This window comes from Ptychodera flava, assembly GCF_041260155.1.
Source record: "Ptychodera flava strain L36383 chromosome 3 unlocalized genomic scaffold, AS_Pfla_20210202 Scaffold_27__1_contigs__length_13241970_pilon, whole genome shotgun sequence".
NCBI classification, from domain to species: Eukaryota; Metazoa; Hemichordata; class Enteropneusta; family Ptychoderidae; genus Ptychodera; species Ptychodera flava.
This window is the reverse complement of record NW_027248281.1, coordinates 11,700,209-11,722,247: the sequence shown is the minus strand read 5'-3', so window position 1 is coordinate 11,722,247 and position 22,039 is coordinate 11,700,209. Positions and strand designations below refer to the sequence as shown.

General features: G+C 37.6%; 1 protein-coding gene across 1 annotated transcript; it reads right to left on the bottom strand.

Annotated features, from left to right (window-relative positions):
* Positions 1-80: 80 nt before the first annotated feature.
* LOC139126296 (uncharacterized) lies at positions 81-21,819 on the bottom strand. Its single transcript, XM_070692340.1, has 4 exons — positions 21,663-21,819; positions 6,292-6,747; positions 3,724-3,837; positions 81-3,443 (listed from the first exon to the last, which is right to left on the bottom strand). The coding sequence occupies exons 1-4, from the start codon at positions 21,715-21,717 to the stop codon at positions 3,136-3,138; spliced, it is 933 nt and encodes a 310-aa protein (XP_070548441.1). The 5' UTR covers positions 21,718-21,819; the 3' UTR covers positions 81-3,135.
* Positions 21,820-22,039: the final 220 nt, after the last annotated feature.

The window sequence follows — 22,039 nt, the reverse complement described above, 5'->3', positions numbered from 1 at the left end:
AATGCACTGCTTTAGACCATGTGCCAACTTACACAACAACGCATGAATAGACAATAAAGTGAATAACTGTTGCAAAAATATTTCATAAAATTTAATGTGATTTATTTCTTAGTTCATCAGCATCTAGAAACGTTATTGAATCCACAGGTAAAGTTTCGTATTCGATGCGTGATCAATTGATATGATACATTGAATTGCATTAGTTGGTGGATGTGCCATGCCATTGCAACGATAACTTATAAAACGATAATGCCTCCATTCAGGATAAACCGTAAGCAGTTTACAGTAAATGACAACTAACAGTTGTATAGTCCTTTTCCCGGTTATTCCACAATGCATTGGCTGTATCTAACTTCGTGCACAAATGCAAAACAACAAAAGCAAACTGATTTTGTGTTGTACAACGGTTTCTTATAGAGCAATTACACAAATTTGCAATGTCGAAAAATGTCTCGTGCATTTGTATCCACAAAAAGGTAGGTCAGGGTGTAACCTACCATTATATTCTATTAGTAACATACCCTGCATTTACCCTATGGCTAAAAGGTTTTATGAGTGACGTACGCTTTGTTATACCGTAGCGCAGTGCATCATGGAACCGGTAAAAGAACTATTGGGCTAAAACGTCTTCCGCACAATGCGTCGTTTTCTTCATCTAAACAGAATTCAAACAATAGATATTGGATAAGCTTAGCTGTAACGGCATAGGTCAGAACATTAATCTTACATTAGGTGACGATAATCATCGTCCTTTATATAAACAATACATAAATAAATCTCTAGAGTTTACATTTCTTTAAACAAAATAAACCAATATGAATTGTTTGAGATAATAAGCACTGGATATGGTCGTTGACGTCATCCACGAATACTCCTTACACGGTATGTTGTCATATATATTTGCACAGTCAAAAATATGTGCACAATTAAAAACAATCTATTGATAGTCGCGCCAGTGGCTTACTGACTACGCATGCGCTTATTCATAATATACTATGCGAGTAACCGGAAGTGTACCCTTCTTTCTTGGGCGCCGCCATGTTTTTTTGAGTACTCGTAAATAAACAAATACGAAACAAATTACTATGATATAACATGCCTTTTATAAAATATACCTCTTTTATTAGCCAGTAAATGTTATTATACACCTTGTCGCTGATACAAAGTATCGTTGATATAGATAAACGGAGAAAACTGTCGTGCATATGAACGGGGGCATACGCAAAGAATGCTGGGATTGAATTATAGAAGAGCGCCCCCTGTGTCAATAATTTGATTCAAAAATTGCAAGTTTTTAGACGGAACGCTATAGTTTGCAGCTTGCAAGTGGAAGGTGGACAGTGCGGTTACCATTGCAATGATAATTATTGCATAATACGTCCCTTGTTTAACGCCATAGGCAGTTATCATTGTAAAAATTGCCAATTTTTGTCCAAGTTTTTTACACGCTACAGAAAATCTATACCTGCCCTGCTGCAGGGTTTGACGTCGTGTAAGTACGTGAACTGCTTTCATCAGAGGGAAACTGGGCATAGTTGTCATATAAACGTTTATGAAGTAACAATTACAGTTTATCATGAATCAATACAAATAACATTGCCAATCTTAACCCCTGGCGCGACATCAAGGGTTGAGCCCTATATAATATTATAACTGTACAGAACACATCATTTTAGTTAACCATGTTGATATTATGTTCGCTGAGGTCTTGCTATCAACTTCAGTAACTCAAGGTAAAACAAATTACTGGGTCAATGTAACTATAAGACGTTATAATATTGGACCATGTTTTACGGCCAAAAAATTCATATGTCGGAAATGAATTGGGCGAAAAGAGAGCAAATATGGTACTACTGTGGAATTTTGATCCTCGTTACGATGAAAAAGTTAATGAAATGCCTCATGTGACTCTCGCGTTTAAACGGATACCTAAACAAAGTCTCATAGCTCACATAAGATATGAATAAATATTTAAGCAATAACCCCAACCTCAGGCCGGTAAACACGGGATTTGTGTACAATGCGCGATATTTTGCACTCGCTTTGGTTGCCAATGCTATATGGAGTGAATTTTACCCAAATCGAGTGTATGTCCCCCCTTCAAATGGGATTGTTGCTATTACATTTTATTAATATGTGTTTGTGGCGTTAAAATTGGTAAGAAAAGGGTGGAGAAGGCAGAATCACATTTTGTGCAGCAATTGTCGTCAAACAGAAATTCAGCGTCAGGGATCGATTATTGTTGATTCGAAGGATACATAGCATGCACCTTCGGCTATTACAGAGGAATGCACACTGTCTCCGCATATAGGCGTCTGTGCTAGTTGAGGGTCCGCATTACATAAGCCGGCGAGACCTCTTGTTCAATCGTAAATGACACGCTCCTATAATATAGCAATGAATAACAAGCCTCTGGCGGCTTTTGCATCTATAACCGTGCAAATTATAATAACTTCACTGGGATAATCAATCAGTATCTTTTACACGTTAAATAGAAGTGACTTTGAATGACAGTGTTTGACAGTGACTGGCATAAATCTACAGTGACTTTGGCTCAACTAATGGTGGCCATTTTCTCCTCAACTCTTTGAACAAAAATTACTGCTTAGTCGGATCTTCACTTCTGAAAAAAGATTGGATATGGTGGGTCGTACTGTATGATACTATAGTTACATTTGTTCGATGTTGTTTACATACCCTTTCAAAATTTTTTAGTGCCAGTCGATACTATGCTAATAATTGCAATATCATTACAATCATTGGTGTTAAGCGAACTTAGCTTAGGAGAATGGATCTACACGCTATGTATCGTTAAGATTTTGTAGCATTGGCGTAATGTCAGGAATCATGTGCACAACTTAGCTACAAGTTTCATATTGACTGCTGTACCCATCTTTGTTATTAATTTTTTTGCTTCCATTGTGATAAAAGAACTCTTTTGCATAACGAAACGGTCAACATTATGTTCTGCAAGTACGCTTTAAATAAAATGCCTTTCACACATGGATGATCATAGTGATAGGTCCCTGAGGAGTTTGGACGGAAATACCCGTACCACACGCCCAGACTTTATAGGACTGGTTTAACGCAACGCGTTCCGTCTGCACTACAGTCTCTTCAGCGATATGATTTAAGTCACACATCCACCGGTGCAGGTTGTCCAGCCGTGAAGCGTACGATGTGTTCACTTGTTTCTCTATTTCTTGGTCTGTTTGAATACATCACCGCCATCAGCACCAATCCTATCAAGAGAATCCCACTGAACACTGCTAATGCAAAAACCAATATTAAAGTAGAGGACACTCCCGTTTCGGCAACGTCATTGTTTCGTCTCATAACGCCCTCATAAGGTTTTATTGTCGAGACAGACAGGGAACCATCGGAAGTAGAAGTCTTTCCGGCTGTAAATCGCTTCTTGCTCGGTTTCGTGGTCTCGATGAAGCCTTGTTAACAAAAAATAAAAAAAACACTATGTACAATTTAAAGGGCAGTAGTATACTTCACTAATCATACTTTCTGAGGCAGCTTTCATCAAAGTTTTCTGTGACTTTTTCATGAGACGTATGTCAAAGAAATAGGCCAGCATGCAGATTGTGGCCTCATCATCATCATCACCATACCCTCATTATTACACTATACTTCTTTTTCCAATTCTCCTTCATTATTAGATTAGAGTTCAAAGCATTTTATTACACAACTGCTACAACAATGAAATCTACTAACGTCTGTGTGTTGATACTGTGGGGCCAATGACATCTTCTAAGCTCTCAGAAACTAAAGTGGAACCGGTAGGGACATGTTGGTCCTTGGGCACGCATCGGATTTCATTTGTTGTGGCTGACGAGAGAAATAGAAAGATAATTTGTCAGATAAGCACATGAAAAACTGCACATAAAGAGACAAATGCGAAAAGAAGGTTTGACAATAACCTCTATTCATATAGCAAAGCTGAAGGTAAGGAGAGCTAATCTAATTAAAGCTGCAAGCATTGACACCTAGGCCAAAGCATGACTGAACTGTGTAACAAAAGAAAATTTTAGTCCGATTTGTAAGCAGAGAATTTGTTGTATGTCAAAACTGCTCTGTATGAAAGCTGAAGAATTTGTTTAAGCCTTTTTAGGCCCTTTAGGCTCAAATAAGGTATGCGCATAATTAATGAGGTTCTTGTTCTGAGAGTGATTAGCTTAAATTGCTGCCCCATATTCTCAGAAAATAGATTAGTGAAATCATTTAAGAAGTTCTATGGTAGATAAGGAGATGTTGTATCAAAATATTACCTGTCTGTTACTCAAATGATGAGTGACAGCATACCAAATTTTGACTCACAAAAGTAATTTGGTGAATTTACCAAATAACAATTGATTTGTCGCTTTGGGTCAATCTTGAAGGGTGCGGCTAGCTGGCAGGGTACGCTTACCCATTCCGGACACCTGGTACCACCACTATTTTGTGGTTCAAGATGACCCCATTGCCTTTGTCATTTTCAATATGTTCCTTGGACCTGGTAAATTTCTTAGTTACCTTGAATGATAACGATTATTGGACCTGATCTGATGTCTATTACCTGTATCTGTTGCATTGCAGGGATACAGGAAAGTAGGTCAAAGGTCGTTAAAGCTTTTCGAGGAAATATTTTATCTGTATAAAGGTCAATATAAGTATCCAAAATTCTAGCCCTTGTTGTTTCTGAGATACGTGACAGTAGGTCAAATTTCATGCAGGGTCATCCCAAATATATGGTATTGGAAGTCATCAAACAAAATTAAAATTCTAGCCCTTATTGATATTGAGCTACTTGAAAGAAGGTCAAAGGTCATAGGTCATCCAACAAGTTTTTCGCAATATTCCGTTTGCGTACTTTCGAGTTAAGATAAACAAAACCAAAAAGTCTAGTCTTGCAGTGTCTAAAATACATCAAAATTAGATCAAAGGTCAACTGAGGTCATCCACAATTTTAGAAAAAGCATTCTGTTATTGATCATCATCCCAAAAATCAAAACTCTAGCCCTTATAGTTACTGAAATATGTGAGATTATTTTAATCGTCATGCAAGGTCATGCAAGGAGTTGGCAAATGATTTCTTTGCATACTATTCACTATTCATAAGGAACCAAATTTCTAGCCCTCATTTCTGCTTGGATGTAAGAAATTAGGTCAAAAGTTACGGAATATTTTGAGAATAATGTGGTTATTATGACTGATACATTTCCAAATAATTAAGGAAACCTTCATCATTTAGCATGTATCGCATATTAAATGTGAGTGGATTTTAATTTAATTTTTCAAAGGTGAATGATATCAATCAAAGCATGTTATTGATGACAATGGTGCTTCATACAACAAAATAGGATAAGTGAAATTTTCCTAAATATTGAAGGAAGTTCAGAAATATAATCACAGGGACAGAGATGGAATGTCTCACATTCGTTGGGGGAATTCTGTCTCACGTCGCGTACAGCTTGTGTAAGAAAGAAAGTCACAAAATCATGTAAAACATTCCATCTCAGTCCATTGGCTTGTGGAATTCTATTAGTCTCATACTCTTCAGCATCATACAAAATCGAAAACTCTAGCCCTTATAGGAGCTGAGATACACAAATATAAGGCAAAACTCATCAAAGGTCATCCCAAACCTTGAAACATCTTTGTTGCATACCGGTCGATATTAAAAAAGAAACACAAATCCCTTCTCTGATACATCTAGTTATGTGGCATAAGGTAAAAGGTCATCCAAGGTCTTTCAACATTTTAAAGAAACAAATCTGACTCATACAAATTAACATCCCAAAACACAAACGCCTAGTCCTCGCAGTTACTGAGTTTTGTAAAAATAAATCAGAAGCAATCCAAATTCGTCCTAAAAAGGTCAAAAAAATTATAAAGCCGAACTTGTCAATGTTGCTGCAATAATGTTTTCTTCTGGGAAAAAATATTTAAATATTTGTTCCTTGTTATTGAAGTTTGTTCGTAAATGACAATATGGCTGCAAACGCACGACCGACTGGGACGCCTTTAAGGTCCATTGGTTCAGAAAACATTGTTTTACTTTGATTGAAGTTTTTCAAAAAAAAATTTATTCAATATGCTGGCTAAGTTCACATGACGGCATCTCCTTTTATTTGCAAATCTAATAATTTAGGTGGAAGGATTCAACAAAAGAAATGATAGTTTCTGAGACGAGTGAGCGACAGGGAATTTACGATTGAAACCAGTACGTGCCAACGTCAAGTTAGTTTGAGCCCATAATTATAATTATTAGCACGGGGCCTCGTCTCTGGTCATAAAACTTACCCTGACTTGAACGACTCCCTGCCTCAACGTTCAGGACCGTCTCTGTTTGACATTGCTTCTTGAGAAAGTTCGATTTTACTCCCTGTCCTTTCTGTTCTTCAATGAACCGGATTTCAGTCCGGTAAGTGCCAGAGCAATTTTTCCTACAATCTTCCTGCTTGAAGCTGACACTTAGTGCACTGCAACCTACCTCCTTGATTATCACAAGCGAACGTCCAGACGCGAGGGTCTCAGGTTCACCATGCGATTTAAGAACCACTCTCTCACTACTCGGTCCATCGTGTCCCAATTGATAGACATCGACTTCAAGCGTCGAATTCCATTGAAAGGGACTGCAAAGGTCTACTGCGTATTTCATTTCTATTGTACCTCCTTCGTCCACACTCATATTCTTTGAATTCTGTATAATTTTACAATACTTCTCGTCCGCTTGACCATCCGCGATTGACAGTAATACTGAAACGAAAGAGAAATAAATCAATACAGTAACAGTACTGTACCCCAAATTGAGATCAATTTCACTGAAGAACACTTCTTTACCAATATCATGACACAGCGTTTGCATTACTGTTAAGAATTGCAATGATAGATACGTCCATTACACCTTAAAGGAGCTGTCATTATTTACGGCCTCGGGTTCGGAGGAATGAGAGGGGGCTACTCAATTTTTGGTACAAAATAAATTGAAACACCTCTCAAATTGCACCATTGCAATTTCTCAAAATTTTCGATGCGAGAGGGAGGACACCCCCTCTGAACTGTTGTGAATTCATCATTCATAATCAGAAAAACTTATATTTTAATTAACTTCAGGCTTTTCATTGGAAACTGGCAGATGGAGAAATGACTCAAGAAGGTCACGGATTATCTATTACTACATATTCTTTGATCTTCAATCTCTGGCAAACTGAGAACTGTTTTCTACAAAATGTATTGCCATGTTTTGGTTTTGAATATTGTGACTCAAACACTGATCATGCAAAAATGTCATAAAAATAGTGTGTTCAATGTCATTTTCAAACAATGTGTGTATGTATGTATGTATGTATGTATGTATGTACGTACGTACGTACGTACGTACGTACGTACGTACGTATGTATGTATGTATGCATACATGCACATGGTCTGTTCTCAACGACGAAAACTCTTAAATCTCTTGTTGTGGAAAAAAACATTTTGATTTCAAGGAAATTAAAGAGTCCAAAACATGCCTGTCGCTTCTTCAGTCCAGAATGCTCATTCATGGGCCCTACGTCAACTTGGCATGCTAAGGCATGAATGGTTTTCACTGTAATTTTGAAATCCCCTATGACGTCATATTACTAATCATAGTATCGGCAAGTGCCCTATGTTGGCTGACATGAAATATAGAAAATTAGCATACAAATTGACATGACTTAAAAGCAGCATGTCGGATCTAACACTCGTCTGTCTTCTGTAGCGAGTCGATGCGGAAGTTGACTCCCTTTGTTGAAAAAGTGGAATAACCTAGCGACGACAGCGACGAATAGTAGCATAGAGTCACCGGCAAACGTAATCCATAGCTAAATACGATGCGTTACGGTACTAACATTTGAAATATGACCACATTAGCATCTAGAATTGTCACTCACCGAAAACAAATGTAGCAAACTGACCAACGACAAGTTGAAAATGAGGCATAATGTCCAAGAAGGCTTTGTTTTTATCGTACGCTTGCAGTTCTTGTGAAAGGGAAAGTCCCGTTGCTGGATACGTATGACAAAACGCCTACAATGTGAAGGCATTGTTTGGCGCCACCAAGTAAAACCTTCTTATGCAAAGCGTATTTCATCGAGATCTTTACTTGTCTAGAAAAATTTACAGTAAAGTTAAGGTGACGCGTTGATGAAACAGAAAACCTTCATATAAAATACATTCAAGAAGCAGTAGTCCGGGGTCAATTGTCATTCCGTGTGATTTGAGTGAAGATTTTTGCCAACCTAGCTCATCGATTTACTTAATGGCCAAGATTTTCAAAAAACATTGTTGGCATTTTTTCTGACAACTATGAAGGTCATTTCAAGGTCATTTTCTTAAAATCAACAAAAATCAGTTATTCTTGGCTATAAAAATATTTTTATGCCCAGTTTGCAACAAAATGATTTTTGGAAACACACATTTTGTTATGGATTATTCCTTACAATCATTAACATTTAGGTTTGTTGAAAAAACGGCTATTGCATTAAGAATATATAGAACTACTTTACCAAAGGTCAATTAAAGGTCAGTATGAAATTTCTTTCTAATTTTTCCATATTTTAAATATCACATTGATTTTCCATATCATAAACATCACATTGATTATCTTGTATACAATATCAGATTCATAAAACTTATACAACAGTTTCAGGAAATCACATGTCTAAGGGCGACCGGTCAGATTCTTTGGCGTTTGGGGTGGATTCAGGGGGTCAACCTGTTTTTGACTTGGTGATAGAGGGGGTCACCGTGTTTCTGAAATGCCAAATAGGGGGGGGGTCGACACGTGCTCATACTTGCCTAAAATGCATCTTGCCACCCACAAAGTTCATCATTGAGTTGCATTTTCGGAGTGCGCTTCGGGCACGTAACTTTAATAATAATAAGACACATTTTTGAGAGCTTCCCCCCCCCCTCCACAAGCGCGAAACTGAAATATATCAGACATATATATCAGAGATATCTTTATGCTTAAAGATTTTCGGCGCGCCCTTCAGGCCCATTACTTTAAAAATATCAAACATATCTTTAATCACGTCCTTTCCTTCATCCGCATGACTTTCATATATCACACACACACACACACACATATATATATATATATATATATATATATATATATATATATATATATATATATATATATATATATATATATATATATATATATCAGAGATATCTGGATGTTTAATATTTTTCGGTGCGCCCTTAGGGCGCAGTATTATCATAGATATATGTCAGAAATATCTTGTTGTCTGTAAATTGAAAGTCTGTTTTGCAAAGTGTACTAATCATTATTAAATATGCAGTCCGCATGACAACTTCCTGATACTTTTCTGTTTCCTCTATGAGAATTCAGTTATAGAAAGCAAAATGCACTAAAATTTCACAAATTTTACATTTGTCTTATAACAGTTCTGGTGATCTGGTTATGCATAAAAAGCGTGGAATACATTCACAGCTCATTCAAATACTGTATTCAAACTTTAGAATTGACACTTTTAAGGTCCTAGCTTACAAATAACATGAAAACCACCTTTTGTCGCGCACAGGGGGGTCATCCTGTTTTCAAAAGTTGGAATAGGGAGGTCGGCCACTTTTTGACACCGGCAAAAAATAATTCACTGCCGCCGAAGAATTTGACCGGTCCTTAACATTTCCTGTCAAAGGTCAATGACTTTTTATGCCATAACTCTAATCTGAAGAAAGTTTAGCTATAAAAGTAATACGATCACACAATTCCATGTTCCTTATGTATTGCCAAACATGAGTCATGTACTTCTCCCAGGTTAAAAACAGCTCCTTCAGCGAAAGCATTTTCCAACAAGGAGAAAAATTCTATATCAGCAGCAAGCATAGTGGTACTGTCATTACCGACATTTGCAGATGCACTCTCACACAATGAGTATAAGTCTGCATTTGTGTTTCAATTTCTCAAGATATTTTCAACGTTTTTGGTCCAACATCTTTTGTAATATTTAATATCAATGGCTCTAGCATCCTTTGGATCTATTGCACCACGGAGTCTGACTTTTAACAAGTCTGATTTTCCTTTGTTTATTGCCCTTTGTAGTTTTCCCAAGGAGGACCCAAAGAAAAACTATATTGTTGACAGAAAAAACACATGCTTTTGTCGTATGTACAAGCTGATGGTCTAGTGAAAGCAACTTTAGGTTCAGATGAACCAGCACTTTCCATGATAGATGAGGTTTAAAGTTGCTTTACCTAATGATAATACAGAGCTATCACCTTGCTGTAATGCTTTTTAATAGCGCAATGTTGCTCTCTGGAGTAGACCTCTGTGGCAAGTATTTGCATAGCATTCCCTATGCCAGCTAGCACCACAAGCTCGAAGGGAAAAAGAATCATCATCCCTGAGTCTTGAACTTATTTCTGGAAAGACACCATCATCAAATTCACCTCTCTGGTGAACAAACTCCAGCACAGTGTCATATGCAGTGGGAATTGACACAAGCTCACCACTTGCTTCCTGACGTATCAGGCATAAAGAGAACGTTCTGAAAAAGACTGTAAATCTGTTTCAGAACGTCCTCTTTTTGGAGGAATGGTATGTTTTTCCATACTGAAAATTTTGACGATATTATGTGCCTGCAATGTCAGTTATGTGAAATATTTATATGTGAAATGCAATCACTAATTGTTGACTATTCCGTGACGTTAAAATATCGAGTAAATATCCTTTGGACAACGGTTTCTGAGAAACTACTAACACTGCCTTTGACTTCTTTTGTAGTCTTTAACCCTAAATAACCTATGGACTAAACCTGTGTCTCAATAAAGGATAAACCTATTGTTAATGTATCATTTTCCGTACTCTATATCAATGTTCTAACAATGGGTGTCTTGGTTAGTACAACATTATGTGTACTGGAGTTGATTTTTAAAAGACACAGGTAATAGCTAGCCTATATTTCTCAGTGCAGAGGCTTAGTTTTGATAAATGGCTTCTACATGTAGCCCTTGTTTAGTAACAAGTCTCTAATTCCTGCTATTATTACTAAGGAAACATCCAAATCGTTTTACACGACTTGGAGAGAAATGCGAGGAAAAAGGGATGACTTGCTCTTACTACAATCAAAGAGTACACTGTTAGCTGCACAGCAATCCAGTCTACACTAGTTAAATTCTGCGCAGAGGTCTGGATTTTACAACCTACCAGAGCTGGTAATAATGCGGATGGCTTACGCTGAAATGCACAGAAATTGATAAAATAAAGTCTATGATGTAGTTGTCAAGCGAGTGCATGTCAGAAACTGATCCATGTCATTATGCATGGGTTACGATGTACAACTGCAACACAAGCAAATCCTTAATATAAATCCACATAAAACGGTTAAAAAAAGAAACAATAATGCCCCAAACAATGTATTTTAAATCTATTATGAGCTGTTAAGTTCTTTTACACCACTGAAGGTACTATGAAGTAGTTTTGTCAATGATTATAGCCAATTTGTATGCACTGCAATGCTTAATAAGTGGAATTTGCTGAGTAACGAATGACCTTGAATTTGACCTTGACAAAGTGGAAAGAAAAAATGCCAACAATGTTTTTTGGACTGTCCAGGTATTAAGGAACAAAATGATATATGTTGACAAGAGTCTTCACGAAATGCACACAGAAGCCAAAATCACGACAAGTGACCCCGGACCAGGTGGCAAAAGTGTGCTCAAAGAATGAAATGGTTACATATTGCAGGTAATAAAAAAACGACAATTTGCACTATGTATAATCATGAGGCAAAGGATGAAAGACTGACCTGGAAGTCGGGTAATCTGGATACCTTTGCATTCACGTACACATCCTTTTCACCAAATTTACGATTGCTGGTATTACTTAAAAAGGTCTATCACATTACTGAAGTTGCCACAAGAAATATGTTACATTGCTCTAGTGCCGAATGACTGCAGTTCAAGGTAGGGGACTCAAAGGTGAATCCAAATAACATTTAATCTTGGGTTAACAAATTAATATAAATTGAATGATTGTTTGATAAAAATAGATCCTGTATAATGTGCAACGCCATCTTAACGAGTAATTGTTTTTTAGAAAAAAAACCAAACAAACATTTTATTGCTGCGTGTGTATCATACACAAGTAAACATTTGAAAAGACAGCAGCTTTTTTTTTCAACTCATAAAAATTAATGAAGAATACTTTTGATTACGGAAAATTATAAATAAACAATAAAAATAATCAAGGTGCTTGGTATTGATGACGATTTGTCTTCTTCTCTGTACACGTGATTGAAATGAGACATACTGGACTTATTTGAGCGAAAAAATTACTGTGAAATAAGCAAGTCGGTTTGTTCGCCCAACTCAATCGCAAATATTATTTGGAAAACCGGATTGAGGAGCCTCGTTAGAAGAAAATGATCACACTTAGACAATTGTTTGCAAGAAGACAGGAATGGAAAACACTGGAACAACCCTGGCAAAATCACATCGGATGTTAAAATTAGGAAAGCACCACAGGAAGAAGGGAAGATTTTGCTGGGGAAAATGAGTATGCTTTATATTGCATTAAGTCTTTGATATTTACAATAAAACAAATTTTGATACACATGAACGTCTCCTCTATAATTTAATACTTATTACAATCTTTTGTCCCCTGTCACGGCAATGCCTAAAACCTGGACTGAACACGTCAACTGGACCAATGGACAAGTCACATGCTCAGAAACCAGTAAATATGTCACCATAACGGAATTAATGCATATGCTTGGTTGTGCATGTTTAGTCTAAGATCCTTCCATCAAATTATGTCATTCTACAAACAGTGCTATCTCTTCTTGAAACACAAATTACAATCATCTGTGACTGTTCCACACACTGCAGTGGGCATAACCTACACGAAAATATTTCAAAGCAGACACCAGCATTATATAATGTATTCGATATAAAGTCATGCCAACACTGATACTCACTAGCTGAGTCGACGTCTGTGCTATGAAGTTCAGTGGATCGATGGTACATCGTTGCCAAAGACGGTTGAGAGTAGTTGTAGATCGTATAAGTAAGCGTATTCTCCAAAACTTGAGTTGAAATACGAGCCTGCTTGTAGTGCTGTTCCCGCACAATACATCAAACCATTGAATCAGGATCAGAGCACACTGACAAGGTAGTGTTGATGAGGCATAGGCATTACTTGTTGCTAACACTATGCTCACTACATTTGCCTATGGCAGTTTTGTGCGTGAATGACTAACTTTAAAGCTGTTTGAAGATTTTGCCTAGTGCCAGCGGTTGTGGCTTTTGATGATACTTTTAAGTATATATGTTTTTAATACCAGCTAGTTTCTTGTTCCACTCCAAAAAGCATGTTGCGATGCACTGACGGTATCGAACCTTTCAAGTCGGCATGCACTTGTGTAAACTGAGTTAGCATTACTTACATGTGGTGAATTCTGGTGAGGACAAGAATTCAAATGTAGACAATGATAATGCATTTTACACGTGTAGACCTCGTGTTCAACACGTGTCAGGGAGGAGAACAAGGATTTGCAATTGACTTACGAAACCAAATATTGATCAAAACTATCAATAGGTAAGCAACCGGCCAAATAACAGAGTTGTGGCATGTTACTTGTCTTACACTATTTTCTTCATTCCGGCGCGGCGTTTCGCTCAAGTTTGACTGTTAATAATTCTGTTCATTGACAAGGGGGCTAATGTTGCAAAGAGGTAAAGCAGTCACGCAGTAGAAAAATATACAAATAATAGCCAGACAACTATGGCTGTGAATCTAAGTCGCACGACTTATTTAGGACGTTCATATCTAATGAATATTCACAAACTTAAGTTTAATGATGCAGATCAACATTACACACATTGCAAGTTCATGTTCACCCAGTCCATTACAACAGGTGTCTCACTACAACAATGAATCGATACTGGGGTCCTTATGTTCTAGAAGGCGCGTTCTACTGAGAGGAAAGCGTTCGCTTGATCACTTGACTGATTTTTACTTTCAATATTTCGGGTCACGTGCATCATGCGTATTCACAGCATGCATACAAACAAACCTTGACCTCCTTTTGGTTGTAGTCTGACCTTATTAATTGGCTTGAGACAGTTGTTAGAAAATCGTATATTTCGCAAAATATACATATAACAAACAAAAATGAGGATATTCAACCGGGCATACGCTATGAGTAATTCTGTTTGGATATGTGCTTCAGTATAGAGGTTATGACGAATATTGGTTGATTTCACCTAAAATACTACATTACAGTGGTTTTTTGGTGAGCATTATGGGAACTAGCCTGTCTTAATTTAGCTGTTGCCAACATTTTTAGGTGTAACAGTAACATCTCGCGGTGATATCAGTTGATTGCAAAGAAATCAACTCTGTGAGAGTTCGAACATTGTGTGTTTACTAATGAGGTCAGAAGTAGTGAAACAACTGTAAAAATGTTATACTATTGAGTTAGGTGGTATGATTATTCAAAAAACTATAGCCCCAGATAATGATAGATCGGCTGTGTATTCGCTACCCTGACATAAGTCGCAGTAGCGATTTTGAATTTGTCCCTACACGTATTATGATGTTTTGTCTTAGAGCCCTGTGCGGACTTAATCCAAAATTCTAGCAACATATTTATATACGATTGCAATTTCAAAGGAGAACAAAAGACAGAAACACCCCATAATCTTCTCAACACAATGGTTAATCTCGATCCTGGGCCTTTTCGATCCGGGGTTTATGCCGTTCACGGAACCCACATAAATGGATGCACCAAATAATTTTTGGAGGAATTGGTCATGGTGCTAACATGCAATCTTTTAATGTTTCAAAACTTAGAAGTTTGTGCAGCATGCATACTACTCCTCAAAAAATTATCCCGTGTTATACTTTACCTTCACATACATGTTAATATCCATAGCAATTTGTACCATGCGAAATTTCTTTTTCATTTTTCTGTCTAAGTCTAAGACTTCAACTATTTAAGTTGTGGGTCTGTCGTAATGGCTAGGGAAAGACCGACACATACTTGTCGGTCATTAGTTTGACGTGGCGGTGCTAAATCAACACACTATGCCGCTTCCCTACTTGTACAAGTTCAATAACTTACCAACAGCCAGGATTAAGAAGATGAAAGATATTGACGACATTCTCTCATCGGCTAACCCCCAGGAACTACTGTAACTTATCTTATTATATCAGTTGATTCTATGTACAACCACTCACTCAAATTTGATATTGTGTGGTCTGATCACTCCGTATGACCCATCTTTGGTGTTGAACGCACGAATCACTTCACTTTCAGTCGCTTATTGCGCAGCACTCCCTAGTGTAATTTCTTATGCTAAAGATGGTTTTAGAATATATAATGGTTCTCTTGCAAGATAAATATGATTCATGAGCGAAGAAACATTTAAGTGATGGGATTATATAGGAAATAGTATTCTGCTGGCTGTATTTAATGTCAGTCTTCTATGTTCCATGAGTTATTATATTCATTGTTTCCTGTTCATGTGTCACGACTGATCGTGACAGAACTGTAAGGCATATGCATCTCTAATGTTAACCGAGGAATGCGGTATCCGCCATGCTTCTGCAAACATTAGTGAACTGAGTCTCGTCTCGCCGTTGCGATGTATGAAGCTTCGCGAAGAAAAAAGTATGATCAGCTTGGTGTGGAGAGCATTCTAGAATTCCAGGATAGATTTGGAAAAAATGTAAATTAACATGGTGATTGCACCAAGAAGAAATTAGTCCGCGCTATCGTTGATAATGCAACCAGCCAACCGACCGACTAACAAACCATAAACAGTAGAAGCGAGACTACTGTCTATGAAGAAACCAACCATTTCGCTACATTGGCGTCTTTAAATCATACCGTGACGTCAAAGATATTACTCAAGGTGATCTCCTGCAAAATGTAACCTCTTATATTATATCTCAATTTAATATATTATCTGAGTATTGCAGCCGTACCCTATTACCAAATCCTCATTGCTGTCATGATGAATGATTGATTCACTCATAGACTTGAGATTTGCAAACAATCATGCCTAAACATCATTAGAATATGAAGTGTTTATATTATCTCCTTTTCAAAGACAAGGTTCTCTTCCGTCTTGAACCGTTGTTCTAATTTTTTTTAGTTTCTTTTCCAGTGTTTCTATCTCAAAAGCTAGTTTTTTCCTCGCAGGCTCCCTCTTATGTCTCGATCCGACACTCATCCTTACTTTACTGCAAAAATAACATGTCAAGGCTTCTTTATGCCTTTCTCCGGTTACGATTTACATTACATTCTTCACGTCTACCATTCCGAGTTCCTCTTTTTTCATTATGTGTTTCAAGTGGTTTTCTTAATCTTCGCTTAACTGTGATAGTCACGTCTTGATCTTGAACGCTTATCTTCACCTAGTATAAATTCGGAATGTTTTATGTTGTCAAGTGTACTGCTAATCTTATCAGAGCTTGATAAATCAGAGTTGGGCAGGCGCGTTTTCGAATGATTTGTGTGTGAAGTGTTTCAAGAACGAAGTTGCCATATTTTCTAGACTTTATTGATCATGATCTACTTTCACTTTATCTCCTTTTGATTTGATGTTTTGAAAGGTCAGAGGAAAGCATCTGTAAAGTCAATATTTAGAACACTGGTCAACAAAATTCAGACAAACAAATCTTTCATTGACTTCGATTTGAAAAACAAGACAAATCGCTCCTTATGTCAGCATCACGTACTGGAAATTTATTCCATGATGTTTACAATCGAGACCGAAAGCAACTAACCTCACACGAAGACATCGAATGATCTCTGTGTTAACAATACTACGTGTGCATTCACCAGTCGTGGTGTGTTTTTTGTCGTTTAAAGCTGAACACCAGATTTCGATCCCTTCATGCTACATTTCCAACATCATTATCACTCACCGCTTAAAGATTTGATGAGTAAAATTATTCTCAAAAGATACTGGACCCCATGGTATTCTCACATTCGCCATTACGTATATATGACATGTTAAGTGGTATAATGCTAGGCAATATAAAATTTCACGTACACAAAAGCTGCGTTTTTGGTTGATTGCGTTACCAGTTGGCAAGACTTTAGGACTCATAATGTCACCAAGAGATACTATTTGTTTATATTTCTTTTGAGAAAATGGCCCTTCAATCATTAGGCCATCTCGGGGTCATGCTTAATTGCACCGGTCAAACATGAAGTTATTACCCGCTTACCGCATTTATTTCTCAAAGAGAGTCTTAGCTCAAAGGAAACATCGAAGAAAATTCATATGCCGATGAAACATGTTTCAGCCATACCAAACGGTTGCAAGGAATGTTGATATTACACTCATGTAATTGCATACAGACGAAGGTAGCTAATGTAATGATAGTAAATGATCAAATAATTATATTGTTATATACTTCATGCAAATGAAATATTTTACTCTCCATTATGAAAAGAAACAGCGGCTAGTTATTGCTTTCGGAACCGACGTGATATAGCTCGCGTAACTGGGAACGAAATGGGATCAGTGAACTGTATCGCGACCGGTTAAATTCGTGCCCTGTTCACGCACTGCAATGTTAACAAGAGCCTATTACTTTCCGGTTGTTCGGTACCAGACGAAAAGAATTTCAACAAAAATAACCGTATCGTAAACAGAGAGAAAGATAAACTCTTAATTCGTTTCAAAACTGACGTAAAATATCTCGCGCGTACTTTGAAACCCGAAAAAAAACGTGAAATGTAAAAGTCGGGCCGGGTGAACTCACGTCGTGTATATGCATTACTGGGTGTTGATAAGACCGTGCTGGGGTTTACCCGGGGTTCGGTACCAGATGCTGACAAACACGTCGGCATACACAACGCTGCACCAAGACGTTCGGCATGATAACATACAAAGAGAAAAGTCACGATGAAAGTCGTAGGCGACACCTTTGTTCTGTGAAGTGTTTCGTGAAAAAGACAGACAGTATACGTCACGATATATGAGTCGCACTAATCAGACTCTACATCGAAAACAAAAGTAAACACCGTGACGCTGTTTAATATTTTCAAGAAGACTGTCACGTAACTTATTTTAGAATTACTGCTTCCGGACTTGTACATCAAAGAGGAGTCTTCAACATCACTTACAATGTCATAAAAAGACACTGGTTTTGGTTGCACACCAACGTTCAACACTCAAGTGATACCTCTAAATTTATCATGACTAAACATCAAGAAAGTATTCCTAATTTACAGCAGCCATGTTCAAACGAATATGCGGTGTGATATAGTATTCGAAAACTTGAACATCACACTTGACAGGGGGTTCACTCTTATAAAATCATCGATATTTCTAATTCATTTATGTCTCCTGTTTCACTTTTGAGTAACCCATTTCTCCACGCCAATTGTAATCCCGTCATGCGACACACTGAGGCCAATCTAATGGCCATTGGGCGGTTGTCGATTTTTTTTTTTTGCTGTTCTTAAATGTCATCAATATGTTGATATGTTCATGTTCTATTTTGGATGTTCTCAAACAGAAAAGTTACAGTTTACGTCAGCGGCTATTCAATAATTGTGTTATAGCGTTCCGCATCCATATGCAGGATCACACAAGTGCCTGTCAATCGCACACTGCTTTACTGACATTACCAAATAAAAGTCTGATTATATCGTACTCAGCGTAAATAAAGTAAGCTAATGGCCTTAGTCGGCCTCGATCGGCAACAGGTAGTTGTTGGGCACGAACTTTGGACAACAAATGTATGTATCTCTCATCACATTAACAAAGGGATGGCCCCGGCTTTGACTGTAAATAAAGGACGTACCGCTGACCAATGGAAGTTTTATTTTTGCTGTTCACTGTGTTGCGCCGGAACCTGTTGCGAGTTTCAATATTTGAATGCTAGAGAAAAACATCACAAAGTAGTACAAGAAATCTCGTTATTCAAATAAAATTTTCCATTATTAAATCTGCCCATAGTTTCTTTACAATTTGTAAATTCTAAGTAGTATTAGTGTATGAGAGAAATATATCCTGTTCTTTTAAGTAATCCCACTGTAGGGATAGTATAACAGTACCATTTACAGCAAAAACGTTCAATCCTGCTATTGGCCCTGTATAGTTCCTGTCAGAACCCTGGTGTGAAGGTACACGTCTATGTCAGTTCATAATTGGTAGAACATCTCTGCAATAGCCACCACCTGAACACTGTTGGGTGCATTCCTTGTACAGAAGAGTGTCTCACACGACCTTAAATTTCTGTATTTAACAGTACTGTATATACAGGACTGTATTTACATGTAGTGCTGTGTACAAAGTTATACGACTTGAAATTTCTATACGCAATAGTATATATTTCTACAAGACTGTATATAGCGCTTCGTGCACAGTTACAGGGCCTGAAATTCCTGCAGCACCTGTATGTCTACAGAACTATATACCTTGCTGTGTACACTGTGCTTGCTATAGGATATAAAATTTATTTGTGTAACAGTACCAGTATCGATCTGCAGGAATGTGTAGTGCAGTGGACACTGATATGTGGCTTGTATACACATATCTACGTGCATCTGTACTATGAATGTACCCTTAAATTGAGCACATTCATGGAAAAATACACAGGAAAATAACATCTGCCTTTGCAGTTGTTATGTCAGAACTAGCAAAATTGATACTGATATATTCACCGCTAACCGTGCACCAGTGTTTCTTGCCTGTGTTTACAGCACTGGATAAAATCAGGAATTACACCATTGTATCCTTACGTACTCATGCCATTAAAATCGGTTAAACTTTAAATCCTCAGGGGATGTATCTCAGTGTCTGTCATAGCTACTAATCAGGCTCTGTTACAGATATGAAATTATACGTTTTATCTTTCTAGCTGTGTCTCGATATAACTAAGACGTAAAGAATGTGGTAGCTACTTTTTGCGAATGTGTATTGCTCTAAGTTAAATTCATTTTAAATAATGTCGTATAGACATTGACAATTAATTTATTATTGTTTGTGGGCAGGCAGTCTAGGGCCAATAATGTTTATGGTCCTATTTTTATGGACCACACTTATTCAAGTATATTCTGTTAACTGTTTAACAGAAAATTTAAATGTCTAGACAACGACCATCTCTCAGTCCTGCTCCTTAACCGATATATCTTTGACGTGGAAACCCTATTAATACAGCCAAAGGTAAGTTTACGCCTAATCACCGTCCCTTCACGGTGGCCTAATGAAGGAGTTCTACTAGCAATGAAAATATTTTCTCTTAAAAATTGAAGGACTGTCTGATTTAAATGCCAGTATGCTATTTCTTGTTCTACTCGCCAAAGCATGTTGAGATACAGCTTCCTTTTGGGCTTGTCAACTCAGCCTTTACATGTGTAGACTGCATTGCCATTGTTCTCAAGTGACTTTTGTCCGGACGATAATTCAAATGAAACCTATAACAGCGCATTTTACACGTGTATGAGCTGTGTTGACAAGGTAAACTATGTTATGTCGACATGCTTTCGGAGAAAAACGACAAACTAGAGCTGATATCAGAAACAAAAATAATGGGGAAAAATCATCAAAAGTTACAGTTACTAGCCCCTTTTATTTACTTTCGTTTCTGTGTTTGTTCGCTCGCTTGCTTATTTACTCAATATATTTGATTACTAGGGGCAGATATACAATTATCCAAAAGGTTTTCCCTGTCCATTCGTAGACCAGCTGTTCCATTTCACATAGGTGACAAAAACACGTGAAGTGTTGAGGGAAAATGCTATCGACATATCAGCGCTATCACAAGTCTGATAAGGTTGTTTATTTTGTTTTTTGAACTCTTTTTGTCACGTTTAATGTATTTAATGTAGAATGCACATCGGAGACAGATATTGGAACACTAAACTTATTGCACTAGTCTACCTCTTTTCGGGGCTCATTTTAAAGCTGATGGAGTAAGAAGAAAATTCCATCTTCTTAGTTTTTGGAAAAGTAAAGTGTTATTTCCTCACAGAGTTAAGACGGGCATGGCGGTCATTCTGAATTCAAGTGTTGGTAAATGCCAGGTAATTTATTTCTCTCGTAGGCTACCAAATTCTGCAGTCAATGACTTTTTATAATTGATTTGATAAGAGTAATTTTGGAAGTCTCGCTGAGGAAAAGTTTGAGCAAAAGGTTACGTCTTTCACTTTCAAGGCGCATACTACAATCAACTAAACTGACTTTTTCAGCATGAACGTTCACTTTCTTCGAGGAATCTAGGGCGATTGTGGTCATTTTGGTGAGTGAGTGAGATCTCCTGTGATTGGCACAAGTAAGTACGACCGTGTCCTGTTTTGGTCCATAGATTGCCTGAATGGAACGACTCTCTTTCGAGTTTGGTTTGCCAAGCCCTCACCACAGTGACTCAAAAAACATTCGAAATTATCGTTGCATTGGTCTAACCACGAATAATGCATTGTGAAATTGAGAAAAATACGATTAAGCAACAAGGTATACGTGCGCACATGTCTTGTTTTGACCAATAGCTCATTCAGTAACACAATTATATGTTGCATTCTTATCAAAACGATCTACGCGGCGATCGAGCACACCAGCTGTGTGAACATGCTCAGACCATGGAGGTAATACGTTTGTTCATAGCCCAGCCAACTGGACGATACTCCGTAATGAAAGTGAAAAGCTGACTTACCGATGAGCAGGCCCAATGTCACGATATGCCTGCTGAAGGTTTCATACATCCCCATGGCTTTGAACCAGGTGTTGGAAAAGTTATATAAGTTCTCAGACACACAAATTCCCAATTCCCCTCTGGTCTTGTTTCGCGTAACGAGTTCAGTGGAGGCAAGTTAAAATGTTACTTACGCGGCTCTTCCAACTATCTAACATCTCCCCATGCATGCTCCATCACGCGAGGGGTAACTGGGGAGGGATTGGATGCCCGTCAGTGAACGAATCGGTTGTCAAACACAGTGAAATAACATCAGGTGTTTAGCTTGTCCGTGAATTTTTTTTGACGCTTTATTCGGTTTTGAATCATTCATACGCCAGTACCACAAAGCGAAATCT

Bases quoted from the DNA above. Each gene is read 5' to 3' on its own strand.
- LOC139126296 (XM_070692340.1), bottom strand. From the start codon at position 21,717: ATGGGGATGTATGAAACCTTCAGCAGGCATATCGTGACATTGGGCCTG. The intron at 6,748-21,662 runs GTAAGTCAGCTT...CTTTCGTTTCAG, and splicing joins GACATTGGGCCTGCTCATCG to TATTACTGTCAATCGCGGAT. The intron at 3,444-3,723 runs GTTAGTAGATTT...TTTGTTAACAAG, and splicing joins CACAGTATCAACACACAGAC to GCTTCATCGAGACCACGAAA.